The sequence below is a fragment of the Neophocaena asiaeorientalis genome, unplaced genomic scaffold, assembly GCF_003031525.2.
Source record: "Neophocaena asiaeorientalis asiaeorientalis breed wild unplaced genomic scaffold, Neophocaena_asiaeorientalis_V1.1 scaffold184, whole genome shotgun sequence".
NCBI lineage: Eukaryota > Metazoa > Chordata > Mammalia > Artiodactyla > Phocoenidae > Neophocaena > Neophocaena asiaeorientalis.
In genome coordinates this window covers 529,137-549,781 of record NW_020185325.1, presented here as the reverse complement: position 1 = coordinate 549,781, position 20,645 = coordinate 529,137, and the positions used below count along the sequence as shown (strand labels likewise).

General features: G+C 35.7%; 1 protein-coding gene across 1 annotated transcript in view; it reads right to left on the bottom strand.

The window, feature by feature from the left end:
• The window catches only part of LOC112392589 (V-type proton ATPase subunit S1-like protein), a 39,118-nt gene that overhangs the window by 12,814 nt on the left and 5,659 nt on the right, over positions 1-20,645 (bottom strand). The window contains 4 exon segments of the mRNA XM_024734372.1: positions 3,170-3,380; positions 4,887-4,955; positions 5,197-5,243; positions 12,133-12,314. Coding sequence (XP_024590140.1) covers positions 3,170-3,380; positions 4,887-4,955; positions 5,197-5,243; positions 12,133-12,314 — 509 coding nt within the window.

The window sequence follows — 20,645 nt, the reverse complement described above, 5'->3', positions numbered from 1 at the left end:
AAAAAATCACACAAATATAATTTCATCAATTTGGTCCCACTTATCAAGAAATAGAAATGTTAGTGACTGAGCTCGTTTATCTTCCTACTACTTATGGAGAAACGGAAGGAGTATTCACAAAATTAACCATATTAATAAGATCGCTAAAAGAAGTATCTTTATTTCCTAACATCATAAGCTTAGGTACCTTAGAAGCACTCATTTACAAACACTTTATAAGCTAATTTACTCGGTAAAGCAAGTTTTCAAGAGGATTTTTCTCTAACAATATTCTGATAATCTGTTACAAATTACCGAAAATACTTTAAAGAAATGAAGTGCATTTCTTGGATTGTACTTTATAAATGTGACTGGTCACTTACTCTAACAGAAGTTCTCTAGTTCTTCCAAGGAATCAGAATAGCTTAGTTACCCACAAATTGGCTCTCCAGCTAATGAACTGAAGCTCCAAGCAAAGCCACGTTGCGCCCACCCGAATCTCTGGTGGAGCAGCTCAATGGCCTCCATGCTTCTGATGTCCCAAGAGCTTTCTCCAGCAGTCCTGGTTTCAATGAAAGCTGTTAACATGCTCTGCTGTGGAGTAAAGAACATGAGGCCCAATTTCAACAAAGCAAATTCAGCAATCATTCAGTGAGATTTTTTTATGTGCCAAGCACTGCACCACATGCTGCACCATAAAGGGGAAATACAACCTAGGGAGTCACTCAAAAAAGAGCTTCATTTACTCTTCCAAGCGCCCTACCCTCCCATGTTTAAAACAGATTCTGAATTCTTGAGACTTTAATTGCCTAAATTCAAAATACACACAGATGCTGGGATTATGCTCTGTTTGTAAGGCTTTCACTATTTAAAAAGACTTCTGTAGCAAATCTGTCTGCCAACAATTTGCCTTTCCCTGAACATTTTGTTTCCAAGCACTAAAATATGGTCATTTTTTTTTAATCTGTGCTTTTGACCTTACATGGTTATGTCTTAGTTTGGGTTTGTTCTTTCCGCAACTCCCTTTCTGGTTCTTGAATATAAGATTTCCTTGCCAGCATAACAAAGGCATCTCACTCATCTATGCAATTCACAGGAATCAGGGACAGTCTCAGCAGCTGGTCCTTGAATGCCTCACATCCTGGGAAGCCTCCCCATCATGCCCTTGGGAGGGCTCTCCAGGATGCCTGCACACTCACCTGAGCAGGACTCCAAAAGGTGGATGATACACGCTCAGAACTCACCCACTAGAATTCTTGGGCAGTGACAAAGAAAAAAAAATCATTAACTTGTGTATTATGAAAACCAAAGGTTCCTTAGGCCTCTCTACCAGGTAACTAGACACTATTTTACTCTAGTTGTCATTAGTATCTTATACTTTGAGTAGCACTTGGCAAAGTTCTCATGCATACATTTCTTCATTTGATTTTCACACTGCAATGAGATAGCGCCAAGAGAGAGGAGGGAAAATGGCATTGTTAAAGATGTTTTAGACCCCAGCTCTATTACCATACAGGCTGTATGATCTTAACAAGTTTCCTAAGCCCACCCTCACCTGAAACACCGATGATAACTGTACCTGTGACTCAGGGACTTAACTCGCAATAGCATTGTGAGGAATAACAGATAACATACCTGTGAAGTCCTCACAAGGTGCCTGGCCAATTCCAAGTGCTCCAGTCCTGTTAGCTGCTAGTAATAGATGCCACCATCTCCATCTCACTCATGATGATCCTAGAGTGGCTCCTGTTTATAAAGTCACAGAGCTCACTGGCAGAACTGGGCCTAGAAGCTAAGTTTTCATTCTTTCTCTCTCTAGGTTCCCAGTGATAATCAAGGTTTCTAAAGTCCAGCAAAAAGCTGTGGTGCCCTGATCTACCCCACAAATTCCCTGGGGTCAGGATAAATGGAATCAAGGAGGGCCAGTCAGCCATGGACAGGCAAGACTATCCCCAGGCAATCAGCCTCTCTCCCCGCAGCTGACCACAAATAAAGAGCACTGTAGGGAATTAATTAGAGGCTGAGGAAACAGTCCTGAGCTCTCAGCAATGTTGGAGTCTCTTTGATAGTTATGCTGTTAACAGAATAAACAAATCCGGGAGGACTCTGGATTTTGCTTACAATTCCCTAGCTCTCTGATAAGAGATAGTCATTGTGAATAGCAACATACTTACTAAAACTTGTAATGTAACTTGTAAGCATACATGAATATAATCCATTTTTTACCCATCATCAAGAATTTTTAAATGAGAAGTTCAGAAATAAAAAAGTGTTCCCACCAAAGTATATAAGAATAATACAGAGAAACACACACACACACACACACACACACACAAACACGGAGCATGTTATGGTTTATACAAAGCATTCTGCCCATCTAAACCAGGCCAGAACAAATGCAGAGAATCTTCCAAAAGCCTCCATTATGCCAACAAATGTTGAAAGCAAGGAGCTTTATAGAAAGCAAGTGGGACATGCCAGACTTCCTCCCTCTGGACCAAAACAAATACAAGCAAAAAATATCTGCTTGGATGGCTGAAAAGCAGAGAAAGGCACTGGAAATTGACTTCCTCTTCGATAGGGATAGTTGTTTAATCTGCTTATCTCAACTCAAAAATAATTATTCTAATCATTTTTTAAATGTCCTAAAGAATTCTCTGAAATTTGGCCATTCAAAGTTACCCTTGCACATTTGCAAACAGGCAATGTTCCATAACTTCAGAACACTTCCTAGAATCAAATATCTGCCCTGGCTAGATGGAGTCAGCTTTCTTTGTTTCACCCACTAGAATATGTATGACTCTGCTCACCGATATGCAATTTCCTTCCTGCTGGGACAAAAGTAGTTTGACACCTCACATTTGGAGTTGACATAGAGCCTGGAATTCTTTCTCTTTTTCAGAACGAGTTTGGGAAACTTCATTTTCAGAATCCTGAACTTCCACAAAGTATTATAACAATTAGCTAAAGTGTTCAGAATAAAATTATTGGGGAAAAAAATAAGAAATTAAAAAAATTAATTTCTGACTTGTTCTTTCATTTTAGACATTAGACGTTTCCTCAGAAATGTATGTCAGGGTCATGTACAAAGGAGCCTACTTCTACTTTCCTAAATGACAGAAAACTGGACCACCCAGTTAACAGGCTACACTCGCCCTAAGGGCTTGCTCCAGCAAAGCAGTCAAGTTACATGGCACTTCCTTCACTGCAATTTGAGTTGCCAGCGTCCACTGTTGCCTTGTGGCCAATGGCTTCATCTCTAAGGTCCAGCCAGGTCTGATTCTTAAATTTAATTGTTATTCTTTTGGCCCAAAAGAGAATGCAGGGAATTCCATCCACGGAGACATTAACCGGGCTATGATGGCTGGATGCATTCCAAGGTTCTTTTTCTAAATCTTTGTCTGCTCAGATTGTAGTTAGCATAATTAACCAAATAAATGAAATTTAAGATACGAATTTGTATCCATGGTACAAAAGGCTTCTTGGAAGTAAAAAAGCCAATTCAAAACCTGTTGAAACTGCTAGCTTCAGAGTCCATGTTATTGTGGGGAAAAGATGGGTGGACCTATCAAGCCTAAAAATGATAGGTATACCTGAAAGGCACATGAACCCAGTTCCACAAAGCACCAAAAATGTAAAGAACCAAATTATAAAAACAAACAAACCAAAAACCAACTTTGAAAGTAATAATATTAGCAATAATGACTTTAAAAAGTCACCAGTCACCGTGCTGGGGGAGGAAGAGGGAATAAATAGGTGGAGTGCACTAGATTGTTAGGGCCATGAAACTATTAGTCTGTATAATACTGTAATAGTAGATAGATATCATTATACATTTGTTAAAACCCATAAAATGTGCGACACAAAGAATGAATGCTAATGTAAACTATGGACTTTAGTTAATAATGTATCAGTAGTGGATTATCAGTTTTAACAAATGCATCACACTAATGAAAGATTTTAAATACAGGGGAAATTAGCAGGCTGCAGACTGGAGAGGTATATGGGAATATTGTGTACTTATGGTCAGTTTTTTCTGTAAACCTAGAACTACTAAAAAAAAAAGTCTATTAATTTTTTTTTAAAATTCACCATGCCTTGAAACTAATGGCGGTAATCTTTTCAAAAAATAATATCATAAGAACCCAAATAATTCAGAACTTTAAATAAATTCATTAATATGTTAAACAAAGAAAACAAGAGGTTTCTGAAAATCAAGCGTAATTCTCCAGACCGTTAATGTCCAACAGAACTTCCTGTGATATTGGCTATTATGCACTGGAAATGTAGCCAGTACAATTGAAGAGCTTAATTTTTAATTTTACTTAACATTATCCAATTTGAATTTAAATTTAAATAGCAGCATGTGGCTAGTGTCTACTCTCTTGGACAGTGTAGTTCCAGGTCATTTAATATACATAAACTAGCAAGGTATTCTAACCTTATTCTACATCTTATGAAACCTTTGCAGATTTCCAGGAAGCCCAAGACAATGCACTTCAGTATGTCACTCTGGAGATCATAAAGGCAGGTCTCTATCCGAAAGAAGCTCCACTTATCCAGAGCAACTATTCCATACCAATTACTCCAGTGTAAATAGAGATAAAAGAGAAATTGAACAGGCAGCAACCCAAGTTTACCAGTAACCAAAGATAAACTGTTACTATAGTGATCCTATCTGGAAAGGAACAAAAGTAAAACTGAATATTGTAATGAAAATACTGTATATGACAGCAAGTGAAACTTAAGTGTTTTCTCAACTATAAGATTACCATAATACATTTCCTCACCTAAAGTTCAAGCAAGAATGTTAGTTATTAATAGAATTATTACTTATATTTTCACAGTGGCTGTGACCTGATTGAAATGTGTTTACTTTTTTTAATGATACAATCTAGTTTCCTAACATGTTCATACCTGTGTGATTCCTATTGTGAAATCCTGCACTGGTTTCATTCCTCCATTATTCTGCTGATCTGTCAAATAAAATGATATGAGTACAAAGGCTAAGTGTCATATATTTATTAATGTAATTGAGTGACAATAATATGCCAAGCACAGGCTTAAGTCTCTTTTGGCTCATAATTTAGAATACTGTAGTTTCAGAGATTTTCACATCAGACTGCTGATGCCAGTACTGGTGTTCAGGGAAGCCCATCACAGACAGAACCCTTCCTCCACCCCCCAAGGAATCATAAGGGAAATTACAAGTCTTACCATTGTTCATAACCACTTCTTTATTTGAAGATGTTGGAGAGCTGAAACTAGAAGAAACAAAAATAAAAAGATGCTGAACAAATATCTACATTTTAGATTTTATATGTAATTTTAAGGACATTTTGGTTTGTTACATCTCAGAGTAGAGGAGAACCTTAGCCTGTCAAAACTGTTCACTTTTGAATAGTGAATTTCTGATTTAAAAAGTAATACTATATATGTTCTTCAAAGAAAATAAGGAAAAGACTGAAAATTTTAAAGTAGAAAAAATTTTTAAATATCAACCCTAATGTTCATTCATTGAATAAACAATCTACTCTGAGAGTTTACTATGTGCCAAGCAGTATGCTAGACACTGAGGTTCAACCAAAAATAAATAATAACCAAATAATAAATCAAATAACCAAATAATAAAACATAATAAAATATTTTACAGTGAAATTTTATATCACATTGTACAGTCAACATATTAAAGCAAAAATATTCAACCCTTTTTATTTAAAAAAAAGACAGACTCTGTTGCCAAAAAGGTATTTCTGAAAATTATGAAGATATAAATTATAATAATATATCCTTCCAGTGTTTCACTCTACATACATGCATACACACCCTACACACAAATATAATTTATTTTTTATATCATTTAAACAGATTTTTATAAACATCCCGTTTTAAAGTGTGTAATTTTTTTTACTTAAAAATATATCACAAATATTTTCCCACGTTATTACATATTTTTCTGACATAATTTTGAATTCCATGTGGTATTACATCATACAAATGTATTAATTTATTTAAACTAAAAACTTATTAAGTACTTGTTTCCAATTAATAAACAATACTACATTGAACATTATCATGGATTATTTGTTCATACTCCTGAGAAGTTCCTTAAGATAAATTCCTAGAAGTGAAATTGCTATGTTAGAAGATATATACATCTTTTTATCGTGGAATATTGCAAACATACACAAATTTAAACAGAAAAATATAAGCTCCTTCACCCTCCCCAAGTACCTGTGCCCATCATCCAGCTTTAGTAATTATCAAGTCATAACCAATCCTGTTTTACCTATGTGCCCACCCACTTCCCCACTCTAGTATTATTATGAAGAAAATATCAGAAATTATATTTATTTAGGTATGTATTTCTAAAAGATAAGGACTTTAAAAAGTAACAACCCAATTATATCTAGAAAATATTAATAATTCTTTAATATTAAATATCACATCAGTTTAAATCTCCAATTGTATCATGTCATAAAAATTTTTAGTTTACTGCATATTTTTAATTTTTCATAAGTTGTACCTGTAATATATGAGAATACAGATCAAATTCTATATTTAGAGATTCCTATCTAAGACCTATATATATAACTATCATATAAACCCAACACTTTTACAATTAGAGAAATATATATATTATACATTATTATCTATATGCAAAACATAATTTTGGATATAAAGAGTTACTAAATCTATATTATAGTGAAATGCTTTAGAATTAATTATATGGAACCAATTACAAATTAAATGCACCACTCTCCTTGTAATACAACCTCTAACAGCTAGTGAGAATTTAAGATGATAAATTGATAACTATATTTCTACTAGATGCTGTTAATAAATTCATATATGCATGCAATTATTTTTTCACTTTATCAGCTCTATTGACATATAATTTAAGTATAGTAAACTGCATTAGTCCATTCAATGTGTACAATTTGATGGATTTGGGCATAGACATATACCTATGACACACTGCCACAATAAAGATACAGAATATTTACATCCCACAGAAGTTTCCTCATGCACTTTTGCAGTGAAGTGATGTTTCCTTCACCTCTGCCACAGGCAACTACAGACTTACTTTGTCACTTTAGGTTAGTTTGTATCTTCTCCAATTATAAACAGAAGCATGTAACATATATTCTTTGGTGCCTGGATTCTTCCAGATTTTTAATGACTAAAATTCACTGATTTTGTTACATGTATCAATATTTCATTCCTTTTTATTACTGAGAAATATTTCATTGTATGGATATACCACATTTTGTCTATGAACCCACTGATGGACATTTATGGGGTTTTGTGGAATACGTTTTTGTTTCTCTTGAATACATACCCAGAGTAGAATGGCTGAGTCATAATGTGTAAGTTTAACTTTTAAACTGCCTATCAGTTTCAGCATGTGAGCTTTCCTGTAGCTCCACATTCTTATGACAAAACATTTGGTATTGTCAGTCTGCTTAATTGTAGCCATTCTAATGGGTGTGGGTTGCTATCTCATTGTAGTTTTAATTTTCATTTCCCTGATGACTAATGATGCTGAGCATCTTTTCTTGTGTCTAACGCCATTCATATATTTTATTTTGTAAAGTATGTGTTTAAAACTTTTTCCAATTTTTAAAAATAAGTTCATGGTCCTCTTATGAGTTGAAAGAATTCTTTGTATGTTCTAGATACAAGTTCTCTGTCAGATATATGCATTGAAAATCATTTTTTCCATTCTATATCTTTTTCATTTTCTTAATGGTGACTTTCAAAAAGCAAAAGTTTTAAATTTCAAAAGTCTAATGAATTTGTTTTTCTTTTATTGTCCATTTTTTTGTGTCTAAAAGAAACATTTCTTAACATAAGGTCACAAAGATTTTTTCTTGCATTTTACCTAGAAGTTTTAAAGTTTCAGCGTTTACATTTAGCTATGTGAGGATCCATTCTGAGTTGATAGTTGTGAGATAAGGTACTTGTAACATTTTGAAGACTGGAAGAAAGAAAATGTCCTATAAGCTTCCAGAAATAAAAAACAAGAATCATGCAAGGATTCAGAAAATGTATTTTACACCCTTTCAAAAGCTAATGGAGGACATGCTCCACCAAAGTAAGGGATAAAACCAAGAAAGAGGAAAGCATACGTTCTAATAAACAGTGGATCAAACTCAGAAGAACAATGAAGAGAAACCTAAGGATGGCTACTGCACATCAGACCTAGAGAGAATCAATCCAGATCGGAGCAACAGGACAAAAGGGCTCTGAAGAAGGGAAACCTAGAGGGAGATCTCTACGCAAAAGGAGGATCTGAGAGACCATGTTATATGTTAAATACTCTGTTGATAATAAAAGGAAGTTGTTACACAAAATCTAAAACGTATAAATTGAGAAATCATCTGCATATATCATTTAAATAATAATATTTAATACATACAGTGTATGTATCTGTTCTAGATTTAAAGGTCCATGAGGGCAGAGACTATATCTGTTTTGCTCACCATTGTACAACCAGCACCTAGCACTGTGCCTATTTAAAAGTATCAAGTATTAAAACTATGTGTTACATGCATAAATGAACTAACAACTTAATGAACGAACAAACTCTGAAAGGCAAGTGGGATTGTTCCCAACTAACTCCCTAGGAACAGCAATCCCAGAGATGAATGTATCCCTGTATTTGGCCATATTCCTTGTAGTATCTCCCTGTGGGGGGAATATTTCCTGCCCCGTCATCAGGCTTGGCTATATGTCTTGGAATATGGGCCAATGGAATATGAGTGGAAGCAATAATGTGCCAGTTCCACAGAAACTTTAAGAGATGTTACATGCGTCTACCACCCCTTGCCCTTTTCTCTTTGATATGATAATGGCATGTCCAAATAGAGGCTGCTCTTTCAAGTCTGGGTCTTGAAATGAGAAGACATGGGAAACAGAGCTGGAGCAGGGCCATGGCAGCCCACCTGTAGCTGTAACAGGGGTGAGAAATAAATGTTTGAGATTGTAAGATTCTGGAATTTTGCAGTTGTTTGTTACTAGAGAAAAGCTGACAAAATAGGAGACAGTTTTTAAATAATTTATTATGTGTCTTGGTACCATTTGATTGTTTTAACCATGTATATGTATTACTTTGATAAATTTTTCTAATTTATTCTTTTTTAAAAGATGCCTTACTTTAAAAATTTATAAATTAGCATTCTGATTTATACTATGTCTCTTGTGAGTACGGTTAGCATTAATCAGTCCTCTGACTCAAATCACACCTAGGAGCACTAAGAAATTAAATTTCCTGAGCAGCAAGAGTGAGGCTCCGATCAAAATAATCATATAACCACAATAGAGATATGCTTTAGCCAAAAGATCTCTACCTACTTAAACTCCAAATTCTATAGTACAAGTTAAACAGTAACTGAATACATGAAAGAAAGACTAATACTCCAGAAATATTTCTTGAAAAGTTTCAAGCTTTCTAATATCACCATATACAAATAGATTTTTAATTTTTTTTAATTTGAACTGTATCCAAAAATCATAATTCATGATACAAGGTTAAGGATTCAATTTTAAAATGTTTTAATGAACAAAAACATAAAATTGAGATATATTTTACCTAAATAAGATAATAATATATCGTCATTTGAAAATATCTAGTCAGCAAAGGAGTTTAATGTTTACTGAATAAAAGTAGATGAATAAATGAATGAGTTATCATATCATTAATATGCTTGGCTTGAGACTCTACTAATTAAAAATTTCCACGTGCTCACTAATGAAAAGCTTTTAGCACACAAAATAGGCTTATTTTCATTTCAATGAATCTATGGACATACAATAATGCTGCTATATTCTTTTTCAAATAAACTCTAATTTGGATAGGCCTTGCCCACACCCATAAGCCTAAACTAATGAGGTTTTAAAGGAAGCCATAATCTCAACCAAAGACAAAACACAGTACACATGCATTTTCACATCACTACATGATCTCTGAACTAAAGGAGAACTAAAGGATTATCTGGTTTAAATTATCCATGTGAATAAACTAAGAAACACTGATTTTTAATGTAAAAAAAATAAACCTACATTAGCACTAAAATATTCAGACCCTTTTCCAGTAAAAGGGAACTCTGCAATACATGAAAAGTAATCAAGAGCCCTAGGCTTGCAGTGGCTGGTGAAATATTCTTGATTTACCAGGTGTTCCATCATGAGTCTCCCAAGTATGCCTTCATGAAGATGAAGGTGAAGTAGCTCCTTCATGGTTCTGCTCAGGGTGAAGATCAGGTTCCTACCAAGGCCTACAAGGCCCTGAAAGGCCTCAGCCTGCTAGTTGTGCTCATTTTGCCTCCGCCCCTCTCTCCTCCAGATACACTAGCGTTCTTTAGTTCAGTTCCCTGAATGCTTCATGTTCCCTTCTTCCCTCATAAGAGTCTTAGCACCTGTTGTCCCCTCTACCTGGAATGTTCTCCATCCTGCCCTTCTCCCTACCTCCTTGTCATGTCCTCCATATCACAGCTCAAATATAACTTCCTCAGAAACACTGTCCCTAACTTTTCAGACTAGTTCAGATCCCCCTATTATATGTGTTCACAGTCTACCATACTTTTCTTTCAAAGCACATTTCACAGTTTATTTGTAATAATATCATTTGATTAATGAGCACCTCTGTTCTAGATTTAAAGGTCCATGAGGGCAGAGACTATATCTGTTTTGCTCACCATTGTACAACCAGCACCTAGCACTGTGCCTATTTAAAAGTATCAAGTATTAAAACTATGTGTTACATGCATAAATGAACTAACAACTTAATGAACGAACAAACTCTGAAAGGCAAGTGGGAAATGGGAGATCACGGGGGGTGCTGTGTGAGAGGGAAAAGATTTTCTTTTTGTTTAAGTATAAACCCAATTTGAGGAAGGAATATGTAAATGAAGAGTGATGACCCCTACTTTCTCTAAGCTCAGGTAACATGTATCAGGCTTAAAATACAATCACCCTTCCTAGAGACTTAAGAACCTTGAATTACTCATAGAATTGAAATATATTTTAAATTCCAGATCTATGATATGAAAGAACATTCACAAAACAGCAACTGTTGTTTCCTTCATAATGAATTAATATGACATATTATTAGATTCAAATGATCACTGATTTGTATGATTTCTACGGTCTCTTCTGGAACTAAAATTATTTAAACCCATTAATCTTGCTTCAAAAACAGAATTGGGATTTTTACAGTTCTTGGTGTATATTTTACCAGTGTAATACATAAATCAGTCATTTCTGTATAAACCAGGTGAGGAAACATTACTAAGCTTTAACCACCTAAGGAGTATAGGTCACTTATTACTTGAAAGTGAACCTGAAGGAAAGCACTAACTGATTTGGAAACAAATAAAAAATACCTGTACTTACTGTTTTTATTAGCTGATGACTTAAGAATTCCTTAACACAAGTTTTGGCAGATCATCCTGCTTGACACCTTCCTTTGTGCTCACACTAAATCCCCTGATGGATTTGTTGTGAGAGCACATAATGAGTAATTGGGGGATATGACATAAGTTAATTGCTATTCAGATTTTGCATGTTCTTCTTTATATAGAAATCTCTATATGTTCCCTTACATGGTATGGAAAGAAGCCAAAAGGACAAAGGAAATAGAAATAGAAATTTTGCTTGTTGGTTTTAAATAGTATGTACTCCACACAATTACCATCTCCTACTAGTTAAAATGATTTAATACCTGTTCTTTGGGGGACAGGTAACATATTTCTGAGGTTTTTAAGTGTTTTCTTACTCTCTTCTCACATAAAAACAGCAGGAGAAACCGAAATTAACATTTACTTATAAGTATAAAGGAAACAAGAACACTGATTTGAGTCATTTTCTCATAGAGATATACTTTGATACATAATACAAATGTTTCTTGGATATTTTGAACAAATAAATTAACTCTTCCCTCTTACAATAAAGATTATGTTTTAATCTCTTATTTATAAACTCTCATTCAATGATTTTAGTAGCTACCAAATGATCTAATCTAGTATATCCATTTTGAATTGTTAACAAATGTAGCTATGCAACAATATAAAGAAATTACAGAACCACATAATTTCATACTTGCACTGAAGTTTGCAGACGCATCATATTAAAAGATGTGCACTTACTCACCTTATGTTCTTCCTGGCAAGTAACTGGTCCAAGGTTAGTGAAAATCCCATACATAAAAAAATAAAGTGAAAAACTAATTTTTCTTCCCACCAAGAAATGAATCCATTTTTCAAACCAGGCACATCTGTTAATTCATAAGTGCAAACAGAGCAGAGGCAGTACTTTTTACGCCTTGTGACTGACTAATATATTCAACCAATAAAAAGATAGCTTTTCCAGGATGTATTATGTGTGGGAGAGGGTGGAAGGAGGGGCCTGATACTGCTTAATTTAGAGTACAGAGTGAAACTAATGAGTCTGTTTAGGTTGTTTGATTATTCATTGCAATGAAAGATTATTAAGCTCTTTTTAGAAATTGGCATAGTTTTGGTACTCTCTTCAGAATCTCATAATGCTTTTCAGGAAACAAATTCTCCTCAAAAATCTATGAAGTATACAATATCATAGGCATTTTTCAGGTGAATAACTAAGTAAAACTCTCTGAGGCTAAACTAATTTTATGTATGTGTCCTATTGAATTCATGACTCTCCATTTGCTGAGAGGCATGAAATGCAATGGTAAAGCACACTGGCTTTGGAGTCAGACAGCACTCAAGTGCATTCCCAGCTCCAGCTCTTACTAGCTATCTGATATTAGGCAAGTTACTTTTCTTCATTTGCAGAGTGGAGACAAAGGTACTTAACTCAAAGAATTGTTGTGAAGATTAAACAAGGCCCTGAATAGCCAAATCTACCTTGAGAAAGAACAAAGCTGGAGGCATCACACTTCATGATTTCAAAATACATTACAAAGCTACAGTAATTAAAACAGAACAGTACTGGCATAAAGACAGACATATAGAACAATAGAACAGACTAGAGACCCTAGAAATAAATACATGCACATAAGGGTAACTGGTCAACAAGGGTGCCAAGAACATACAATGGGAAAAGGACAGTCTCTTCAACAAATGATGCTGGGAAAACTGGATATCCACATGCAAAAGAATGAAATTGGATCCTTATCTCACACCATATACAAAAATCAACTCAAAATGGATTAAAGACTTAAAACCTAGAAGAAAGCATAGGGGAAAAGCTTCAGGACGTTGGTTTCGTCAATAATTTTATGGCTATGCTCCCAAAGCATGGGCAATAAAAGCAAAAACAGACATAGGACTACATCAAACTAAAAAGCTTCTACACAGCAAAGGAAACAATCAACAGAGTGAAAAGGCAACCTATAGAATGAGAGAAAATATTTGCAAAACATACATCTGATATAGGGTTAATTTCCAAAATATATAAGGAACTCCTACAACTCAATAGCATAAAACAAATAACACAATTTTAAAGTGGGCGAACGATTTGAATAGACATTTTTCCAAAAAAGACACACAAATGGCCAACATGTATATGAAAAGTGCTCAATGTCATTAATCATCAGGGAAATAAAATCAAAACCACAAAGAGACATCATCTCACACCTGTCTGGGTGGTCATTATCAAAAAAAGAAGTGTTCGCAAAGATGTGGAGAAATCGGAACCCATGTACACTGCTGGTGGGAATACAAAATGGTGCAGCTGCTATGGAAAACAATATGCAGACTCCTCAAAAAATTAAAAATAGAACTACCATATGATCCTACAATTGCACTTATGGATCATTATCCACAAGAATTGAAATCAGGATCTCAAAGAGATATTAGCACTCCCATTTTCACTGCAGCACTATTCACTATAGCCAAGAGGTAGAAAAAACCTAAGTCTCTGTTGATGGATGGATGGATAAACGATACGTGATATATACATACAATGAAATATTATTCAGCCTTTAAATAAAAAGGAAATTCTGCGATATGTGACAACATGGATGAACCTTGAGGACATTTATCTAAGTGAAATAAGCCAGTCACAAATACTATATGATTCCATTTATATGAGGTGTCTAACACAGGCAAATTCATAGAATCAAAGAGTGGAATGGTGGTTGCCAAGGGCTGGGGAACGAGGAAATAGGACTTGCTAATTAACTGGCACAAAGCTTCAGTTAAGCAATATTAATACATTCAAGCCTATTTTTTTTTTTTTTTTTTTTTTCTCCAGTACGCGGGCCTCTCACTGTTGTGGCCTCACCCGTTGCGGAGCACAAGCTCCAGACGCGCAGGCTCAGCGGCCATGGCTCACGGGCCCAGCCACTCCACGGCATATGGGATCTTCCCGGACCGGGGAACGAACCCGTGTCCCCTGCATTGCCAGGCGGACTCTCAACCACTGCGCCACCAGGGAAGCCCAATATTAATACATTCTAGAGATCTGCTGTACAAGACTGCATCTATACGTAACAATACTGTACTGCACACTTAAATATTTGTTACGAGACTGCATCTCATATTGTGTTTTTAGCACAATATAATAAAATTTTAAATAATTAACACAGATGAAAGCTTTTTCTTACTTCAATGCCTAGCTAAATAAAGAATATCTATTGTTATTCCTTCTTTGCCAGCCTCCACTTCAACCCACCACCACCTAACAAGCATCAAACAAACAACAAAATTCCTAACAGTTGTTTTGTATAAAAACATACAATTAAAAAGCCACAATAAAGAAAATCCTCCAAAATGAAAGTGTCAGCATTTTTTTTTTTTTTAATGTTGAGCCTTCTTTTAATTTACTTATTTTTATTTTTGGCTGTGTTGGGTCTTCATTTCTGTGCGAGGGCTTTCTCTAGTTGTGGCAAGCGGGGCCAGTCTTCATCGCGGTGCACGGACCTCTCACTGTCGTGGCCTCTCGTTGTGGAGCACAGGCTCCAGACACGCAGGCTCAGTAGTTGTGGCTCACGGGCCTAGTTGCTCCGCGGCACGTGGGATCTTCCCAGACCAGGGCTCGAACCCGTGTCCCCTGCATTAGCAGGCAGATTCTCAACCACTGCGCCACCAGGGAAGCCCAAGTGTCAGCATTTTTGACATTTAAGAACCTTGATCTTTTTAATGGCAAACTACTGGTAGCTGAAAGGGGCTATTTGTAAGTGGCATTTCAGAGAGGATGCATTATAGGAAGACTTGGGACTTGACCCTGATGAGATACTACCTTCCTCACTGTCCACTTTGCACAAATACCATCTTCTAACATGGCTCTAGGGAGCCCTATAGAAAATGAGAAGATTAAATCACAATGACTGGGAGAAGTGGGAGAAAACAGAAGTAAGGAAGAAAATTGCTAATAAAAATTATAAAATACAAAAGGTCTGTCCATGCCCCATCTTATTCCTACTTCTCAGCATGTATTTCCTTTCTTCTCTGTTCTTTCACTGCACCCAACTTCCACTCTTTGCCTTTCCTTTTACCTTTCTGTCCTCTTCCTGATTCCACGGAATTTCAAGGAGCAAGACAGGTCTGGGCAGGAGGAGTTTTGTCATAGGCAGTGTTGCCAAATAGAATTCGGGACACTTGGTTAAATGTGAACTTCAGATAAAAAAACAAATAATTTTATTACTAAGTATACCCCATGCAATACTTGGGACATACTATACTAAGAAATTATTTGTTGTTTATCTGAAATCTAAATTCCACTGGACATTTTGTATTTTTATTTGCTAAATCTGGCAATCCTAGTCTTAGGGACTCTCTGCTACTCAAATTTTAACATGCATACAAATCACATGAGATTTTCTAAAAATGCAAATCCTGATTCAGTAGGTCTGGGGTGGGGCATGAGCTTCTTTGTTTCTAACAAGTTTCTGGATGATGCTGATGCTGCTTGCCTGAGGACTGCTCTGTGAGTAGCAAAGATCTAAAACATTGCTCAGTAGAAATAAAATAAGAGCTATTGTACATATGTAATTTAAAGTTTTCTAGTAGCCACACTGAAAGAATTAAAAATAAGCAGGTGAAATTAGTTTTAATAATATATTTTATTTAACCTGATACATCTAAAATATTATTCCAAACATACGTAATTTTTAAAATTATTAATGAGATATTTTACCTTCCTTTTCTGCCTTAAGTCTGAAATCTGGTATATTGATTTAATCTACACTTATACACATCTCAATTCAGACTAACCAAACTTCAAGTGCTCAATAACCACATGTGGCTAGTGGCTGCTGTACTGGACAGTGCAAACACAGAACATCTCCAGCTGCCCGAGCAATACCTCATAGTCTCCCACGGTAGTAGAAGGAGTAGCTGATCACATTGCTCCTCAAACGCCTGGTCAGGAGGAGGTAAGAGCCCAAGCCCATGGTGATCCTGTACTGTGATAATAATGGTTCTGTGAACACTCAGAAACCACAGTGTTAGTCCCTTAGTGCTTATCATGTAACAAACTTTCTTGAAAATACGCTTCCTTTATATTTTCAGGCACATACACATATACAACATTTTTTATTTAAATCAAGTATCATTTTAATATATTTTATGACTGGATGATTCTAAAATTTTAATATAGCATTCTTTCTGGTGTCGAAATTTTTTCCCACTTGGTTAAGAATATTTAAGGCAGAATAATTAGTAGTTAGTAGGTTTCACACATGTATTTTAGAATAGAAGTCACACTTAAGATGTGATTGTCTGAGAATAGCTCATCTTGTGACTCTGGAGGAGAAAATCAGTGACCAAAAAAATGCTAATATGATAGCTTGCAGACTGCAAAGCACAGGGTATCACCTGTGTGGCATTGTACCTGCCTGCTCAGACAGCTTAAGGGGTCTCTGTCCAAAACTTTGAAGGTCTGAGGTTTTTCCCAACTTGGGAGCTAACAGGTTAGCCTGTTATGGCTTCATGGATACTAGCAGAAGACAAGACTCATGGGTCAGAGACAAAGGACTTTATTTACTACTCACCACAGAACAAGCAGTATGAGCATCAGTCTATTTGTGTTAGTTCCCTTGGCCCATAAAGCAATATAGGCGGGCCCAGATGGATGCTTGTATACACGGTGGGTTTCATTTCAGGAGAAAAACCCTGAGTTTCCAAGGCTATAAACAAACCTGCCCCTCTGCTACAGATAAAGACATTATTTCTACCTTTCAAGGCTGTTCGCTATACAAACATCCTAAAGATATTCCAAAACGAAGAGCAATTAGTGACTTACAAGATAAACAGAAAATACAGAGGTGCATGGAAAATATTCCCTCAACATTTTCCATGAGAGAACAGGAAGTTGTACATCCATGCTGCCTTTTTTTCAACTGAAAATACTTGGATTTGCTTCATTTTCTGATTTACTATATATTATTAAATGAAATGTTACCTGAAAATATGAATATCAAAAATCTATCTTCCATAATCATATATAACTATACAGAATTGAGTTCACATGGGAAAAAAATGGATCTATCTTAATTCTAAAATTTACTTCAAGGAGCATCTAGCGTTTGTCAGACCACAGTCTCTATTCATCCAAATGCTCTCAGACTGAAAATCACATTAGTCAAATGTTCAAATCAATTACAATGGTCTTTGCACGCTGATTCAAAATCCAAATCCATATACCTCCTACAAAGCCTGCATGACCTGGCCCTTCCTGGTCTCTCTCGCCTCATTTATGGCCACCCTTCTTCCACCATGCTCCAGCACACTGGCTTGCACTCAGCTTCTCAACACCCTCCATATGCCAAGCTTTTTTGCACCTCAATGACTCTGCACATATTGTTCCTTCTGTAGGGATCACCTCACACCCCTCTAGCTCTCCCTGCCTTCTGTTCACTCTCATCATAACATATATCACAATTTGTACCAAGACATTTATTTTCTTGTTACTTATTTGCATTGTGTTTCCTCATCAGAAGGCCTGCTCCGTGAGGGCAGGGAACATGTCTAATTAACTGATGTACACCAAGACGCTGCTGGTCCAAGCTGGTGCTAAATAAAGTGTACAGAATAATGAATAAACCTATCAAAAATGTTACATAATTAATTCCCACTTCACGCCACATGGCTGTGACTCCTAGCGCCTGAATATTTAGGCAATTGTAGCTAGAAAATCAACTAATTCAAGTATTCCATCAAATTCAGTAGGTTGAAAATGCAAATGGACAAAACCCACATTACATTAGTTTATTAGCAAAATACCATATTATGTATGTACTTCTTGCTCCTTGTCAGGGGTATGACTCTGTGACGGTTAATGTGTGTCAACTTAACTGGGCTGTTAAGTATCCAGATACTTGGTTGTGTCTCTCAGGGTGTTTCGGAATGAGATGAACATTTTGAATCAGCAGATTGAGCAAAACAGATTGCCCTTTCCAAGGTGAGTGGTCCTCATCCAACCCACTGAAGGTCCAAACAGAACAAAAAGGTAGAGTAAGGGAGACTTCACTTTCTCTACCTGTCTTGTAGCAAGGACATCAGTCTTTTCCTGTCTGACTCAGACTACAAATGGAACTATACAACATTGGCTCTCCTGGGTCTCTAGCTTGCTGACTATAGATGTTGGGTCTTCTCAGCCTCTATAACTGCAAAAGCCAACTCCTATATTAAATCATATATTCATATTCATATGTGTGCATATATATGTATATATCTCCTATTGGTTTTGTCTGGAGAATCCAGACTAATACGGACTCTTTATCAAGTTCAGAGCCTAATTGCTGCCATGATTTCTACCAATTTTCATCAGATCAACTTGAGTTGATTAGAATCAGGTTAGCAAATGAAACACAAGTGCTTTTGATTTAAATGTTGATGTTTCTTACTTGAGATCCCCCTTTGACTTCGTGGAATGTGGATAATGTGCCAAATTAGTGGCACACTTTTACATTCTCGTTTCTCAAGCTAAACTGAACCAGGAGGTCTGATGTTTCATAAATCTGTCCATTGTGCAAACATTGATTGTCATATGCTAGATGCCAGGTATACAAGGTAAAAAGGACCTAGTCTTCACCCCAAAAAAGATCTCAACGAGTGATATGCAGAGATGTGAACACATAATTGCTGGGGTAAACACTCTGGGGACGTTTCACCTAGCAAACTTCTCTGAAGTCCCACCTCCACTCCAAGCAACGGCTGATTAGATGAGGGGGAGGGAGGCAGGTATATAATAGATAAAGAGATAAGAGATGAGTCATAACTATCTCCTTTGAAGAGCTGAAGCAGCTTTCCTAGGGAAGAAAATGCCTCTACTACTCTCAGAAATGCTCTCACAGGCACCTGCACAGTCCTCACCTCAACAGACAGGAATCAGAGTTTTAATTCATAAAATAAAACTCACATTGAGAATATGTGCTATTTGATGTTGCCCTATACTTTAAGCTGTTTATAGAAAGAGCAAAATGGATTCTTTGGACAAAAATTAGTACTTCAGAGCATTATGTACAACTACTCGGTAAAATCCAAGATGTTGTCCACTGCATAATTAACATAAGCCTGGAAATTTTAACTGAAAACCTATATAAGTAAATTTCAAAATTCATTGGCACATAGTACAAAAAATGATCTTATATATGAACTGGTTATAGATTCATTCATTTGGGTTATCTTCATAATCAGTAATGACTGCTAGAACCAACAAGATCAAAAAGTAATGTTTTAGAGCAGTGGAAAAATTACCTCTGTCCTTTGTGTAGCTATAAAAACCCAGAACCCCTCACTTCTTTTCTTCCTCTCTTCCTCCACTTCCTCATTCCTTCTTTTTCTCTTTTTTTTTTCAATTTATGGGAAAAAATCTTGTTAACCTTATTTAAAGTCCTTTAAACAATAAAAATCTTAGTAACAGAAAATGCTCATAATTTTACACATTTACTTTCATAAAAGTTTTATATTTATATATTATAATATTATTACATTTAAATAATCTACAAATAGTCCTGGTGAAACTTCATTTTACTATGGAATGAAAAGGCAGAAAGAGTGACACCAGCCATTCTCCATCACAAACATCAACTGGTCCCCACTGAACTCAGACAGCACAGATTTGGCCCATCTACAGGTTCTTAAACCTCTCCAGGGAATAAGATTCTAAAACTTAATGTTCCATTGAGTGAAGAAAGTTATTTTCTTTTCCTAGTGAGAAAAATTATCTTTCATTTCTTATAATTCAAAGGTCCCTGATGAAATAGAAGCCTATTTTCTTTTGTTTGGTTTTCAGCCAAGTTAGAGAACACCTGGAGAATAACTTTTAACATGCATATTAAAATGATAACTCTCTTCCAGGAACTTCACAAAGGGCATCAAAGAACAGCACTGTCAATTCCCCTTAGATCCTACACAGAGGTTTAATTAAATAACAAGATTTTAAAGATCAGGCTTGAATGTTAGTAAGATTATATGGCAATACACATATTTCTTTAGTTCCACAGAATAGGTATATGAGAAGAAACAACAACTACATCAAAAAGTAGCTAGAATGAGAGGATAAGAAATCTCATTAATTTTGGATACAGGAAAAGTTGTGTTTAATAATTTAATCAGGTAAAATGAAGCACTCAACATTTATCAATAGTAGTTATACAGAGCGTATACGCACTGGTCTTACTTTTACTGCTTATTCTTCCCCACTTAAAGCTGTTATTTTTTTTTTTTTTTTTTTTT